Source organism: Seriola aureovittata, chromosome 14 (genome assembly GCF_021018895.1).
Source record: "Seriola aureovittata isolate HTS-2021-v1 ecotype China chromosome 14, ASM2101889v1, whole genome shotgun sequence".
Taxonomy (NCBI): domain Eukaryota; kingdom Metazoa; phylum Chordata; class Actinopteri; order Carangiformes; family Carangidae; genus Seriola; species Seriola aureovittata.
This window is the reverse complement of record NC_079377.1, coordinates 9,714,076-9,728,440: the sequence shown is the minus strand read 5'-3', so window position 1 is coordinate 9,728,440 and position 14,365 is coordinate 9,714,076. Positions and strand designations below refer to the sequence as shown.

The 14,365-nt window shown below is 41.7% G+C and overlaps 2 protein-coding genes across 3 annotated transcripts; both read left to right on the top strand.

Moving 5' to 3' along the window:
- Positions 1 to 211: 211 nt before the first annotated feature.
- On the top strand, positions 212 to 2,320 carry prr18 (proline rich 18). The gene has a single exon (XM_056396377.1). It carries the CDS (start codon positions 815 to 817, stop codon positions 1,580 to 1,582), a length of 768 nt encoding a protein of 255 aa, XP_056252352.1. The 5' UTR covers positions 212 to 814; the 3' UTR covers positions 1,583 to 2,320.
- Positions 2,321 to 3,141: 821 nt separating this feature from the next.
- si:ch211-130h14.4 (uncharacterized) lies at positions 3,142 to 14,336 on the top strand. Of its 2 annotated transcripts, XM_056396375.1 has the most exons (13): positions 3,142 to 3,192; positions 5,266 to 5,373; positions 5,627 to 5,782; positions 7,574 to 7,654; positions 7,769 to 7,907; positions 8,019 to 8,121; positions 10,668 to 10,764; positions 12,711 to 12,782; positions 12,884 to 12,987; positions 13,203 to 13,263; positions 13,527 to 13,657; positions 13,770 to 13,875; positions 13,959 to 14,336. In XM_056396375.1, the coding sequence occupies exons 2-13, from the start codon at positions 5,308 to 5,310 to the stop codon at positions 14,013 to 14,015; spliced, it is 1,173 nt and encodes a 390-aa protein (XP_056252350.1). In that variant the 5' UTR covers positions 3,142 to 3,192; positions 5,266 to 5,307; the 3' UTR covers positions 14,016 to 14,336. The 2 variants fall into 2 exon arrangements, with proteins under 2 accessions (XP_056252350.1, XP_056252351.1); XM_056396376.1 differs by lacking the exons at positions 12,711 to 12,782; positions 12,884 to 12,987; positions 13,203 to 13,263.
- The last annotated feature ends 29 nt before the right edge of the window (positions 14,337 to 14,365 follow it).

The following is a 14,365-nucleotide window of genomic DNA, read 5'->3' as shown; positions in this document are numbered from 1 at the left end:
CAATTGTGGAACTGTGCGGGTGAAAGCGCAGACAACAGCAGAAGGGGAGAGAAATCAATATTGTAGACTATTTGTATATTCCCTCGATGTCTTTCATAGGCTGTGTGGCTGAAAGAACAACAATGGACCATCTATACACATCAGTTTATTGACATTTGAGACTGTATTGACACATTTCATTGTGCCAGTGACATGCTTACAGTTATCTTTAAGCACCAAGGACCAAACAGTTGGTTTATGATCAACATATAAGGCAGGGGAGAATATCTTCTTATTTTCAGTTAATTTGCCCGTTTAAAATAATTTATTTCTTAAGAATAAGCCCAAATGAGTCACTCTTAAGTAAATCAGATCAGTCACTATACCACAATTCTTTAAATACAATTATGGGTCTTCAGATTATCTATGAGACAGATGTTGGAGTGTGAATGTGTGACATAGTCCAGTGACCGGAGAACAGCAGAGCGGCGCTGTGAGAAACGATGAGGGGAATATGAGGTGGATGTGGCTCGTCGCCTGAGGAAGTTATTGGAAATTATGAAATGACATCACCAGTTTTTTCATGGCTTTGTTCGGTGCGTCTCCTGACCACGCCTTCCTGCCACCGCGATCATAAAGCAGCCAGGCTGCGTGAGTGTGTGCACCAGTTGAACTCCAGTCGGCGCAGACAACAGGTGCACTACAGCCTCCCTCCACCTCGCCGTTGGATAATGCCCACAGAGCGCTCCTCGTCGCTTTGCGCCGGGCTTCCTCATCTGCACTTTGAACATTTGCACGCTTTTATATCCTGATCGCTTCCAGATACAGAAAAAAAATGCCTTTTCCGCCCATCAGCCTCCACCAGCGGATCTCCTCTCCTGGCAGGGAACTATTCGGGAAAAAGAAAGCCAACGGAGTGCCTCCTCAATCTGAGCTCACCAGCAAATCCGGTGGAGAGAAAGGGGGGTCCGACAAGGAGAAGCAGTCCTCTTCTTGGACCTCGGCGAATTTAAGGAATTTGGGGCGAAAAGCCCTGCAAGAGAAGCGTAAAAGCCCAGCTCAGAAGCCGGGGCCCGCTCAGGAGTCTCAGGGAAAGGGCTCCTGGCTGTCGGTGCCCAAACCTCAGGACTCATCGGAGGGAGTCAGGCGCTCCAGCTCCATGGACTCTACCAGACATCTCCAAGGGAAAGACGAAGGAAAGAAGGAGATTCAGTTTACCCTCAGCCTCACCCCCGAGGCCATTCTCGTCATCCAAAAACGTAATCTAGAAAAACAGATGATGGCGAAGCAGCAGAAGTGTTGCGCCTCCGCGGACTTCCGGCACCGGCGAGTTTTTCCATCCAAAAAGACGCACGGAGGGTCCAAGGGCTGCGCTCCTGTCGCCAAAGTGGAGAGCGCCGAACAGGACATCACCGCCATCGTTAAAATATCTCTGTTGAATGATCAATACAAGTACGATGATGTGGAGTATGAGGAAGAGGATGCGGATGTGGATGAGACTGTTGTAAGGAAATGTAAAGAGTGGCTGAAAGGGGTCGAAAACGCCGCTGCTTTGGGAAAAGTCGACAAACTTTCTGCACTCCCGCACCTTAAAGGCTGCTGACACCTTACGCCTGATCTCTTACTTCTAAACTTCCAGTGAAGAGACGATGGACTCGCACTGATGTAGGCCTGCTGCGGTGGCATCCGAAATTCGAGTCTTGCAAATTGAACGTTTGTAAATGAGAGGAGAACACACTTGTCTCCAGAGGAATGTCAATTTGTCTTAATAATAATTTCCTAAAATAGACGTTACGACCTTAAAATAAAATGACATTTACTCACGAAAACAGAAATAGATGCATAAACTGCATTGGAATAAGATTAAATCTGACATTCACTTCTTAACAAGAATCAGATTTTAAAGCTTAGCTATTTGCAGCCTAACTCATCCAACAGTGCTTGTTATGGTTCACAGGGACGTTGCTTTGCGAGTTTAATGGCTATTCAATGTTTTGTTGAAGTTTGATTTTAATACCTTAATATTCTTGTCCTTTGCACATGGTTTTTGTTTTCAGCGGGGCGCCTGTGGATTGGCAGAGAGCTTTGCCTAAAGGGACGCGAAACTGTTCCTTTGTGCTGGAGAACAATAAGCTGTCAACAACAGGGCTTTATTTGCGCCTGCTGCAGAAACCAAACTGGACTGTTTATTTTTCCTCTAATGAGAGGGTTATATCCTTTGTAGGGATTTATCAGTGTTGTACAGTATTTAATATTTACTAAATATTTGTACTGTCAAACGTTTTCTCAGCTGATGATTTTATGCCATTTGAAGTAAAACGTTTTTTTTTTAATTATACAAGTGTCTCTGACCCTTTTAAATCTGCTGATTTGTGTTGTGCCTCTATAATTCTGTTACATGATGCTGGTTTGCAATCATTTAGATTTCTTTCACACTTCATGGCCGGTTCCCAGACTGTTTTTTTTTTAAAGGCTCTTTGTTGCCACTGTTGCTACCTGAGGCCATTTGGGCATTAGTGTCCTAAGCTTCTTAGATTTCCTGTTAAGCAGGGTTGATCAGTGTACTGTAAGGCCCAGGTGCATGATCCCATCAGGAAATTACCCCCCGTCTGCTTTTCTTTTGTCACATCAAACAAATGTCATTGGTACAAAAATCTGGCCCATATTCTCAAAGTGCCAGAAAGATGTTCCCACTATGAACTTAGAGCTTAATCCTGACAATTCCATACTCATGTGGTCCTCACCGACCAACAAAGCACCATGTTTGTATTGTATAGGTAGCAATGAGCCCAGTTAAGGGCCTAGAAACAAACCAGTAAATGACAGTTTTCAGCAAAATACACTAAACCAAACAGAGAAACTAAGCCATAAAGACACTTCTGGCTTCTTTGTTGCTTCACCTCAGCTGCCTTCATTTTATTGCACTAATCATTAAACCACTCAAAAGGAAACTTTGAAGGAAACAACGATCGCATGCAAACCTTGGGCGCAAATGAAAAGTTCATGCAGGGTCACAAACATAGTTAAATGTGTGTATCGTGTGGCGGTTCCCTGCAATAAGTTTTAAACTCTTTTGTATTGTTCTCTGTAACTTGGTAACCCGAGTTTTACTCAGAGTGTGGTTCACTTTAAAAGCTCAATTACAGCTTGGACAGAGGAGTGTAACGTTTAAGACGGTAGAGTGCATTTGAAAAGCTCACACACCAACGACTGGTAAGCTGTTTTTTGATAAATAAATAAGTAAATGAAACTTAAATCCTCAGGTAACATTGTCATTCCATATTATTTTGTAGTTTGATGCCAAATCATTTTTCCCATGAGCAGTGTGGCAGCCTGTTTTCTCTAAAGGCCTCGATAGTGGATTTGCCATGAGATCAGAGCGCAAAGACCTTCATCAGTCAAGCATTATTCCCTCTGTTTTGGATGTACACTTGTTACCTGTTGATGTCAGAAAGTTATTTTTTCAAATAACCCACTCATCAGCAGTCGAGAGTTTCACATTTTTGATGTCCTGTTATCCTGTGAAATGGCTCTTCATTCAGGCACAGATAAACACCAGAGTAATAAATCTGTTGTCAAATATGTGTCCCAGTATAACTTTGTAGGACAGTACATGCCATTACAGATGTACTCATCATGTGAGTAAACAAACAAGTTGCCAGAACACAGCATCTTGTCCTGAATAGATGTCCTCATTCAGTGTCACAAAGTGGTTTTATTGTTGTATGTGGCAGACTGAGATCATGGCTGAGCCAGTACAGTTTGTACCAGGACCCGTTCGGTTCTCCATGACTCCTGTGATGATATTATCTACTGGCTCAGTGTCTGAAAGTTGTGTAATCCTCGTCTATTGTGTCATTTCAATTGTGGCCTTGTTTATGTGCCTCCCTGTGGTATTCATCGCTGTCTGATTCAGGCCTGAAGCTGAGCTATTCATGACTGTCCTGGGGGTGAGAACTGCATTATTATGTCTGAAGCTGCTCAAATACTTGTGCTCAATAGCAAAAGTAGATTTTAAAGAAGCAGGAGCTGGCAACAGTTGAGACGGTCGGCTTGGTTACAAAGTGGAAACACTTTTCTCCAAAGCGCCCCTGAAGGTCTTTTTCATTTGGAGTTAATAGCTCCAACCCATGCTGCAGGTCTCAGCTCTGTGTTCTCATCCTCTGCTAAAAAACTGTTTCTGTTTACACCTACAGCGTCTAAAGTCTGAGCCTCTAATGAGTCATTCCCATCTAATCTTCTCGTTTTGGATCAGGAGTAAAAAGGAAATGGCTGCAGGCTTCCGTCCACCTCACTGCAGTGACATGATGTCTCGAGAAGTGACGCGGTAGAGCAGGACAGCTGCATTATCCTCCACTGATTTGTAGTGGCAGGCAGCGCAGACGGATGCTGCCTTCAGCCCGTCACTGACACTTTGCACACAGCAAGTGAGAGCAAAGAGCTGCAGGTCCCTTTGCTCTTCCGCGACAGCATTACTGTGGCAACGGAACTGATAAATCCTTCGTCTCCAGCAGCTTTTGTGAGAAAAGACAAAGCAGACACTCCCTGAACCGTCTCTGCCCATAAACTTTAGTAATGCGGTCATTCAGTGGCAGCCTGTTAAGAATGAGACATTTCCCAGGGACAGGGCGACCTCACAGAGAAGACTTAGATCAGAGAGTACAGTCCTCCCATAAAAGCTCAAGCAGGTTTTATTCTTCATTTGAGGGTTATAAAAGGAAAGCATGGAGGTCTCTGCGAAGTTAATCTGCTTTGGCATGCATGGTGTTACTCCCATTAGCCTTGCATTCTTTTTGTAACATGCTCCACATTTTACATTCCTTTTCATCTTATATCTCCTCCTTATACTCTCAGGAGTCTTTGCTGGGACAAGCCAACATTTGCCTCGAGGTGTAGTAGTGAAATCTGTCCCTAATAACACTTCCCTCTGCAACATCTGTTGGGCATCATTGTTCATCATCATTAAATACACTAATTAAAGATTAAAGACAACGTTGCCCAATATAGGCTTGGGGCAGATCATAGCCTCCCAAATTTGTTTTCAGGAAGATGAGGGAGAAAAGGTGAGGGATTTGTAGGAGAGGAGGTGGGCATATTCCTCCTGCGTATCTCTTCTTTCTTTTGGCTTGGGCATTGCAAGAACACAATGTCAGGCTGTTGTGTGGGAGGATGCTCTTGGCAGACGAGAGGGATTACCAAAAATGCATTCTTTTTATAATCTTCAGGCAAGATGACTGATTCACTCCCACAGCATCTTTTTTTTTTTTTTTATTTTACTGTTGTTAGGCAGGGGATAAAGTCAAAGTCGAGCCCTGGAGGAGGAAGGCGATGCAAGACAGCAGCTCAGACCCAGACCAAGAGGCCGAGGCCCGGCGTCAGGCTCAGCTTGAGAAGGTTGATAAATATTGTACTTGTGCTGTAAGGTTTAACACATTTATTCTGCAGCCAGTCATCACAGAGAAGACACAATAATGCAGCAAGAACAGTGTCCCTTGATCAATGCCTTCACAGTAATCAATAATTCCATCGTATCTTTATCTGTAGTCAATACTGGCACATTGTTCTCTGCCTCCACACTCAGGTGATGCTTCCTCTTAGCTCACTTCCCTTCAGTCGGTGTCCTTCATTTTCTCTGTTTATCCTCTAGCGCCATCTAGAGACCTACAGGAACATGCACCGTCTCAGAGACGCTGTCTATCGCCGCTATGCTGCTCTGCTCAGAGACAAGGTCCAGTCACAGAGATTACTGCTGCAGCAGAGGGACGAGACAGCCAGGGCCAAGTCACACACCGAACCTAAGCAGGTGAATCACTCAGTCTTTATTTATGTCTTGTTATGTCACGTTTTGTAGAGGTTATAACCTGCCTGACATTCACTTTTAACACTTTCAAATGAACGATCAGCTTGTTTGTTTGTAGTAATATTAGTTTTTCAAGTTTATTGTTTCTACTGGTTGCCAACAGAGCGTTATCACACCATCACTATAAAAACCTATAAAAAGGTTTTGTGTGCACTATGAGAATTGAATTGTAATTTATAGGCTATACACAGACAATAAACAGTGGCCTGCTTCATTTATGGTTGAATGAAAATGTTGTCTTGGAAAAAAAAAAAAAAAGACATCTGCATGCCATTTCTGTGAGACTGTCACCTGTTTGTGTGAAAAACAATGTTATTAGACGACATAAAGCTTTGGAATTTATATGGTGTTTGTTTCATTGAAATTAAATCTTTTATTATCAGTCTGTGTCATTCATCCTGTAAGTTTATTAGACCATGCTCTGTTCAAATCGCCACAATTGTGGTTTGATTAAGTACGCAACCCTGTGTATCAAAGCCTCTTTGTTTTGACACCTTCACATTAATATTAACCTCGGAAGTCACATGCATCATGAACATGATCACAGAACTGAACCCAGTGAGTCGTTATGTCCTGCACAGTTCGTGAAGTATGGACAACCACTGTTGATGAATGTGACTTTCAGTAGCAATTATTGTATGAACCTGCGTTAGTCAAACATTAACATTTGTCTTAGATCAGGTGACTAGCAGAACCTGATCTGATAGGACTGAGGTCTAACAGATTCCATTCAGACTTGACTGATTCTCCACAGCAGCCCATATGTTCAAGTTTCAATTTTTCTTAAAGAATTTTGGGCTTGATTTGAAATTTAAACTTTAATAAAGTTCTTTTTTTGTTGTTTTTTTTTTTGTTAACACTGGTCATATTAATTTTCTGTCTTAATTTGTGAACGCTTGAAAATACTTAAAATCATGTTTTTGAGATTGCACCACTTGAAGGTAAATTTCTGAAATAATTAAATAGAAGAATTGAAACCACAAAAATTCAGAAAGATGATTTTCAAAATAACAGTACAGTATGTCAATTCTATGATTTCAGTGATTCATAGATAAGATAAGTATCAACAAGTGTTTAGCAATGGTGACATTTAATATTTCAGTTTTCAGTTGCTTATAAGATTTGAAACTTTATGGACTTTCTTTGCTTCCGTACATTTTTTTTTCTCCTCCCACTGTGGCCGCTGTGATTGACTTTGATTTTGACTGTCTTGTCTCTGTTGTGACTGGGTGTGAAAAGAGCAATAAGCTTCAGAGAGCGCCTGCATAGAGGGGGTCTAACAAGAGAGAGATCCTGTCTTATCTTCCCCTCCTGTAAAAGCCGAGCTTCTTCAGGAGGATGTAATTGCCCCCTCTAATGACTTGCACTTGGGGTGGTGGGGGTGCGGGGGTAAAGAGAGCACAATAAAGGACTTTAGAGGCCCTCTAGTAGGAATCCTTTGCTTCAAATTGCTGAGCAAATGAAACTACCCGTTGTTTCCTCAGCTCAGATCGAGAGGCTCTGTCACAGAGGTGAGGCAGGACCAAAGCAGGCAAAGACATGAACACCTGCTGGGGCCTAATTGGTCCTTGCTGCAGTTGAATGGCTTCCTGTGGCTGTGTGTTTACTTCTCATTTGTTGTGTGTGCTCTGTTTCCCAGCCCCTGAAACAAGGAAGGCTCACTTTAAATCTCTATTCCCACATTTCCCGTCTCTCACTGTCTGTCTGCCTCTTTCTCTTTTCCTCTGTACTTAGAAACAAAAGAAGTTGGCTTTCTCCAAGCTGCAGCACAATGACTCATACCTGAAGTCCCTCCCCAAAACCAGTTATCACCTGGTAGGTTGCAACACTGATAGCAAAAAAAAAACAAAACGTGACACCTGACTTTTGATTCATGCTCAATCCCTCTTCAGTTTGTTTCATCTTCTGTCACTGCATCTCTTTTCTGAGATCTTTGACCTCCAGAGGCAGTTAGCTGAGCGTGGACATATGAAAACCCACCACGACTTGGAGGACTTTTATAGGTGCATCAAGTATGATGGTCATCCATCACAGCTACAGAGAAGTCTGCAGGACATCAGGAAAAAGAGTTAAGTCTCAAATCCATGAACTATACTGTTGGTTTTCTTTGTCTTTGCTCAACAGTATGTGGAAAAACACTGTATGTGACTACGTACATATGTTGATGTGATGTTAACAGTGCTGGAAAGCAGGTCCGCAGCTGACTTTCAGGACAAGACTTCAGAGAAACACCCCTGCACTGCTGAAGAGAGAGGACACGAGGATGACGTTTGCCACTCCAGGTTGTGACGACCTAAGTTCCAATAAATCATGTGTCATTTGTTTATCAGATTAAGTATTGACCACCGTCAACATGCTTTAATTTCACCTCCTGTTAAACATATTCCAGTGGAAACTTTTACTAAGTTGGTTCTACGGAATAATTTTAGCCAAAACAAACATAAACATATTTGAAATAATCACCACCACTGCTCCTTTCATCATATAAAAACCTATAAGTTCACGGTTTAGATGTTCTCCTGGCACCAACATGTTTTTTTTTAGATAAAGTGAAAAGCTTATATCTGAGAACCTACAGTAGGTTTATGGTTTAATGTTTCAAAAGGTAGAGTCGGTATTGGTGTTCAGCTGGCAGAGGCCCTTGGTCTAAAGCTGTGAGTCCTCTGGATCTTTGTTTGCACTGCCTTCAAGAACAAACACAGACTCCACTGCAGGCTTGTTTAGCACGGACCCTCCTGCAGGAGAGAGCTGATTACTCACGTAGAAGTGAGATGACCAAACACAATCCGACCCCTCTGTTGTGGAGACTCACCACCTCGGACGGCCGCCCCGACTCCTGCAAACATCATCCTGGGGGAAAATGTCGTAATTATGTCCACTACAAAAGAGATATAGCAATTGGGCCGGTGGTGTCACTTCATGCCAGCGCTGCGAGCAGATGTTGAAATGTTTGGAGAGTTTCTTCTCTTTTAAAGCTTTATGGGCTTCCAGGCAAACAGTGCTCCATTTACCAGAAGTGACAGAGATAATCTGAGAGCCTGTTAGACTTTCAGTTGTATTGTGGTTCCGCTCATCATTAGTTATGTAAGTTCGCTTCAGACACTTCAACTAACTTTGTCTTTTAGTTTACACACTTGAACCACCGCTAATTTCTTACTTCAACTGACCCTACTAGCTCAATTTTTCACCAACATTTCAACTTCTCACGGTGCTTGAACTCGGAGCACTTTCAGTTCGTCTGACATTTCAGCTTCACTCAGTGGTTTACGCCTAAACTTCTTCCAGCCCTTCCACAATTTCAACTGCCATTTCAACTTCCAACAATTTCATTTCAGCTACCACTCCAACTGTTTAACTATTTCAACCATTTTTAATGTCTCAAATGCTAAATTGCTAAATTTCAGCAGTGATTGCAGACAAACCTTTTCCAAATTTAACTTCTTCTAGTTGAAGCTAGATACCTTGAAAGCACATAGAACATTGATTTAAGTATATTTTACATTAGAAAACTCCCTTATTCTATACCACTGTTTTTGCTTTTAAAAACATTAATCTCCTAGTGCTATTTCTCAGATCCTCTGCATCTGTTCATATCACCCTCACTGTCCTTTGTGTTTACATGTTGTGAATGTGTAACAGAACAGTGTTATACTGTTGTTAATTAGGGCTGAACTCTGTTTAGTAGGAGCATGTATGTTGTTAGTACGAAGCTGCCACCGTGAAGCAGCACGTTGGCTTGGGGACATTAGGAGCTTGGTAAGAAGATGAGTGAAAGCCTGCGCTGACAAGTCTTCCATCAGTGTGAAATCTCACCGCTCCACAGACAAACATGGCGAGACAGCAGCGCCCACCCCCCACCCCGCAAACCAGGCCTGCCTTGTGCCATAAGCACATTCCCCGCATCCATGAGAAATACCCAAAATAAAAGCAATTAGAACTGAATCCAAACTATGGACTCGGCAAAGTCCTTGGTTATTTTTTTTTTTAAGTAATGAGCCAATTTATCCAATCTGTCCTGCTTTGTGGCTATTTATATGTTTGTTATTAGCTGCTCTGATTTATTGGACAGTTGAGGCAGTAATTTGCTATCTTTGTGGCCATCTGGTCATGGTCTCTTCAACATGTTGAATTTCACAAGTGTGCAGTACAGATCTGCAAAATTAGATTGACCAGAACATACCGTGTCTATTACTATAAATTGACCTCGATGAGTGGAAAATGTACATAAGACATGGCTGGTCCCGCTGCCTCTTATTTTCTAGCATCCATACTAGGCAGCAGTTTTCAATGACTTATTGGAGTTTTTCATTTTCAAGTTTCCACTGCGTCACCTGTCAACACCTCAGCACTAATGTTGTACATATATGAGTGCACAGGTCCACATCCTCCTTCCTCCGCCTGCGTCCTGTGCAGCTCGTGGGGTTTGTATAGATCTGTTACCTGCTGCACTGTCCTGTGAGTAAACGCTGCCTTGCTCAGGAGTCCTCCCTGGAGCCAGTTTGCACCCAGCAGACAAAGTGTGTTGTCACCCGAGTGCGCAGTGTTATCGGGTGTGAGCAGCACCGCACTATGGCTACTCTTGAGAAGTAGCACACCATTAGGAAAATATTAACAACTCGACATTTTGTGTTCAGGTCACACATCACAGCAGCAAGCAGGCTGATAAAGATGTTTTTACACATTTGTAAAGGGGTGACAGTTTTTTGTTTTTTATTCAATCATTATCTATTGGGTTAGGGTATGATTTCCTGCAGTTGGCCTTTTGTTCTTCCACCTTTAACACTGACTCATTTCAAATGTGTGTGTGTGTGTGTGTGTGTGTGTGTAGATTATTAGAGCGAAGGTCTGGTTCAGGGGAGAGTTCAGCAGAGCTGATCTTCAGAGGCAGCCGGGAGAAGGACGCAATAGAGGAAATGTTTCCCAAGGTTAGTGTCAAAACCACAGGAGCAGTAATCCAACTTAACAAGGGCAGTGAGAGGCAAACGCACCTGGAGCAGTGATCACCCAACACGCATAAACTCACCCCCATAGAATACACTCAGCAGTGAGACTGTGGGATTAATAATCTATTTTCTTCGTGTCAATTTTAGCCCTCATTTCAGTTCTTCAGTTATCTCCCATAATTCATCATTTCCTCAACAAGGAAAATACAAATTAGCTTATTTTAGCTTAGCATAAAGACTAATATATTAAGAGGTGATAGAGGCATACAGAGCACAACTGCTAATCTTTACAGTGATAGCAGAGATCAGGGGAGAGGCTGGTGAAGAGAAAAAGGGAAAAGCAAGAACACTGGAGATGAGGTTATGCTCAGGTGCTGAGATGAGCATACACGGACGAGCACGCAGGACTCATTTTTCTCTCACCTCTGTGTCGAACTGTGCCCGAGCAAACAGAGGATGAGCCTGGATGGAGGGAGAGCCGGGGAAGGTAAACAGTGGTCAGACAAGACCGGTCAAAGCATTACTCACCGCAGCTTTTTGTTGACATCTCAGATGCACTGCTGCTGGAGAGGCCTGTCACCCCATATTGACATCCTCGGGGTGTCAATCCAAGCTTCAGGCTGTGAGTGTTTGTGAGGCACCTATAGTGCGGACATATATATGCGTGGGAACTGTGGTGATGCTAGGAGACCACAACCACCATCCTTTCGTAATGTATTGAGCTGGTTATATCTGATAAGTAAGGTATTTTTGTTTTTCATGTGTTATAATTTGGTTATTTTTCGATTATGTGACTGATAGTTTAATTGTCCTGAAGCAGGGTTGCCTCTTCACTAAATCACTGAAAGAATACATTTAAAGTAGAAAGTGTTGCAAAGATCAAGACTATCAGCTCTTGTCTGTGTTAGGCCTCCAGTCTGCCTTTGTTTCCTTAACGTTTACATGGAGGGAAACAATTCAGTTACTCTGCAATGTCCTATTGATCCTTACAAAACAGCACCAGGCAGGTGTTAGTTCTACGCTATGGTCATTTATATGGTAATTTTTTTAGATCACGTTTTATTACATTCATGTTTATCATGTATTTAATGCTTATGTGATGAGTGTTTCCACATCTTTGAGCCCATTTATTACAATTTATGCCGACTGTTTCCCAAAGTGCTTTAGATATTTCTTTTTTTCACAATTTGAAGGTTGCCACATGCTTTCCTTTTAGGTCATTATGAAAATCAGTAGGGACTTGAAACATGTTTTTCTTAGGTAATACATAGGTAATAAATCCTAATAAATACAAAGCATAAATGTCCCTGGTACAGCCAAAGGTACTTTGTTGTTAACTAGAAAAAGTTTTCAAAGCAATCTACACTAATAAACTACATTATCATGCAACAGTGTCAAACTACACGTACAAGTGAAGGACAAGTTGACAGTAACATCATAACTTTAGTTGATTTTCAAACATCCAGTTGTGAAAATGGTTTGCAGGAAAGTCAAATGATTTGTAATAAATGGGTCAAAATGTGCTAAAACACTTTTATGGTTCTTTTAACTTTTAAAAAGAAGCAAAGTGAATACATACTTGAATGTGTTTATTTGACTTGCACCTGCATTTTATTATTGGGGGTTGGAGGAATGGGCTCAGAGATCTATACTACCATATAGAGCAGTAACATGAAGTCACAGCGCTGCAGTCTCACATCAGGAAGTGGCCAAGTGTGACAGTTAGCGCTGGGTGGGGTGTTGGAGGAGGAGAAAAGGCGCCAAATGGGACACTAGGACTGTGGGAAATAACACTGGCTATGACACCTCTGACTTTTACACCATGGTTATCTCAGCTGATACACAAAGCCGGGGATGTCTCTTTTTAAATTACAAAATGATTAATGGACAAGGAAATGATGAATGAATGTAATATGTGCCACCCATAGATGAAAGTCCCCAAATTTGCAACACTACAGCCGAACATTATGAGGAACTTCCAAAGCAAGATGCCTGATTTGGTAGGTCAGCCATTAATGTTGCCTCTTTTAGTTACACTGTGTGGTTCCTCAGCACAGGACAGCGGGAGAAAACGCTCATATTTACTACTTTCTCAAACCAGATTATTCCTGAGATTCCTGAGAAGAGCAGGAAAGCAGAGATTTACTTGAAACGGCTGAGACAAATGCATGATCTTTGCTTAAGCAACGTGGCGATCTCCAAAAGGTTGGTAATGAAGTAAACAGACAGAAACACAAAGAAAAAATGATGCACAGACATTGAGAATTTGACCTTTTTCTATGAGTTCAAATTTGGTTTTGAAGTAACGTTCAGGCCCGGTAAGGAGACAGGAGATCAGAAGCGTATTCAAGAAGTCTTTTAACTGCTCTTTAAACTGAAAGGGGTTTGTTTTTCTCTGCTTGCTGTGAACTCTGGTCCAGACTGTTGGACAGAGAGTCAGACTTGCTGTGCTGGCAGGAGGAACGAGGCGTCCAAGATTTGGTTAGTAACACAAACCAGCCACAACACAACACAGCACAACACCACAGAGCTCTATGGAAGCTAACACGTAGCTGTCACACACTATCTGCCTTTAACGTTTGTTAGGTTTTTTTTCCCCTTTTTTTTTTTTTTTTTTAAAGAATCCTTCATGGCACCAGGTCACACTGAATAGAATTACAGGCATACAGTGGTTATTTGTGAACATGACACTGCTGCACATATAAATCGAGTTTATATGTTATTCCATTCTTGTTCTTCCATAGATGCTTCCAGGCCTTAACTCCAAACCAGGGAAGACAAGACAGCCACCTCTCCGCTCTCTGAACCAATCAGCAAGTGTCCACAATGACCGACCTTCATGTCCCCAACAGCTGAGCAGAACGAGCTCAGCCAGGTGCATGAACACAAATAAGCAAAATCTTTTTTGTTTTTTCTTCATTTGTTTGTTTGAGACAAAAGACTGATTGTCACTTGGCATGCTTCATGACTGGGTGTTTTCTTGGCAGCCACCAGCGTTTTGAGACCACCGAGGTTTTGGACACAGCAGTGCGCTGCCGTAAAACACCTGAGCCCTTATCCATCGAAGATGTGTGTCAACAAAAGCACATACAGGTAAAATTATTTCTCAGACTGAAGTCATTTTATTTTAAAGACTGTGTTGTCTTTTAAAAGATTATTTTCTGTTCTCACTTTAGATAATTGACCGAGGGTTTAAACCGTGGAGAAATTATACAGAAAACACAGATCACTGAGGATGTCACCAACTCTTTACAGGGCATATGTGTAGTGTTTTGTCCATGTCACATTGGTTAACTTACTTTTATACTGTCATACAAGAGCATTACATAACAACAATACAATAATGTATTATAGTTAAATAGTCATTTTCAATGATTTTCATATGTTAGTTGTTTCATTCATTTTAGTCATATATAAAATAAAGAAGTATATTAAATGTGTAGATTTTCTGAAATAAAAGTGATGTAATAAGACTCATGATGATTTATAGCAGCAGCTTGTTTTATTTAGTAACACTTAAATAACTGTTTGTTTGAAATAAAGTTATTTAATCATTCTCCCCACACTTATGTTTCATTTTTTA

Excerpts from the sequence above, each read along its gene's own strand:
- prr18 (XM_056396377.1), top strand. The coding sequence starts at position 815 with ATGCCTTTTCCGCCCATCAGCCTCCACCAGCGGATCTCCTCTCCTGGC.
- si:ch211-130h14.4 (XM_056396375.1), top strand. The coding sequence starts at position 5,308 with ATGCAAGACAGCAGCTCAGACCCAGACCAAGAGGCCGAGGCCCGGCGT. Across the intron at positions 7,655-7,768 it reads CCAAAACCAGTTATCACCTG|ATCTTTGACCTCCAGAGGCA; the intron begins GTAGGTTGCAAC and ends CTCTTTTCTGAG. Across the intron at positions 13,876-13,958 it reads GTCAACAAAAGCACATACAG|ATAATTGACCGAGGGTTTAA; the intron begins GTAAAATTATTT and ends TTCTCACTTTAG.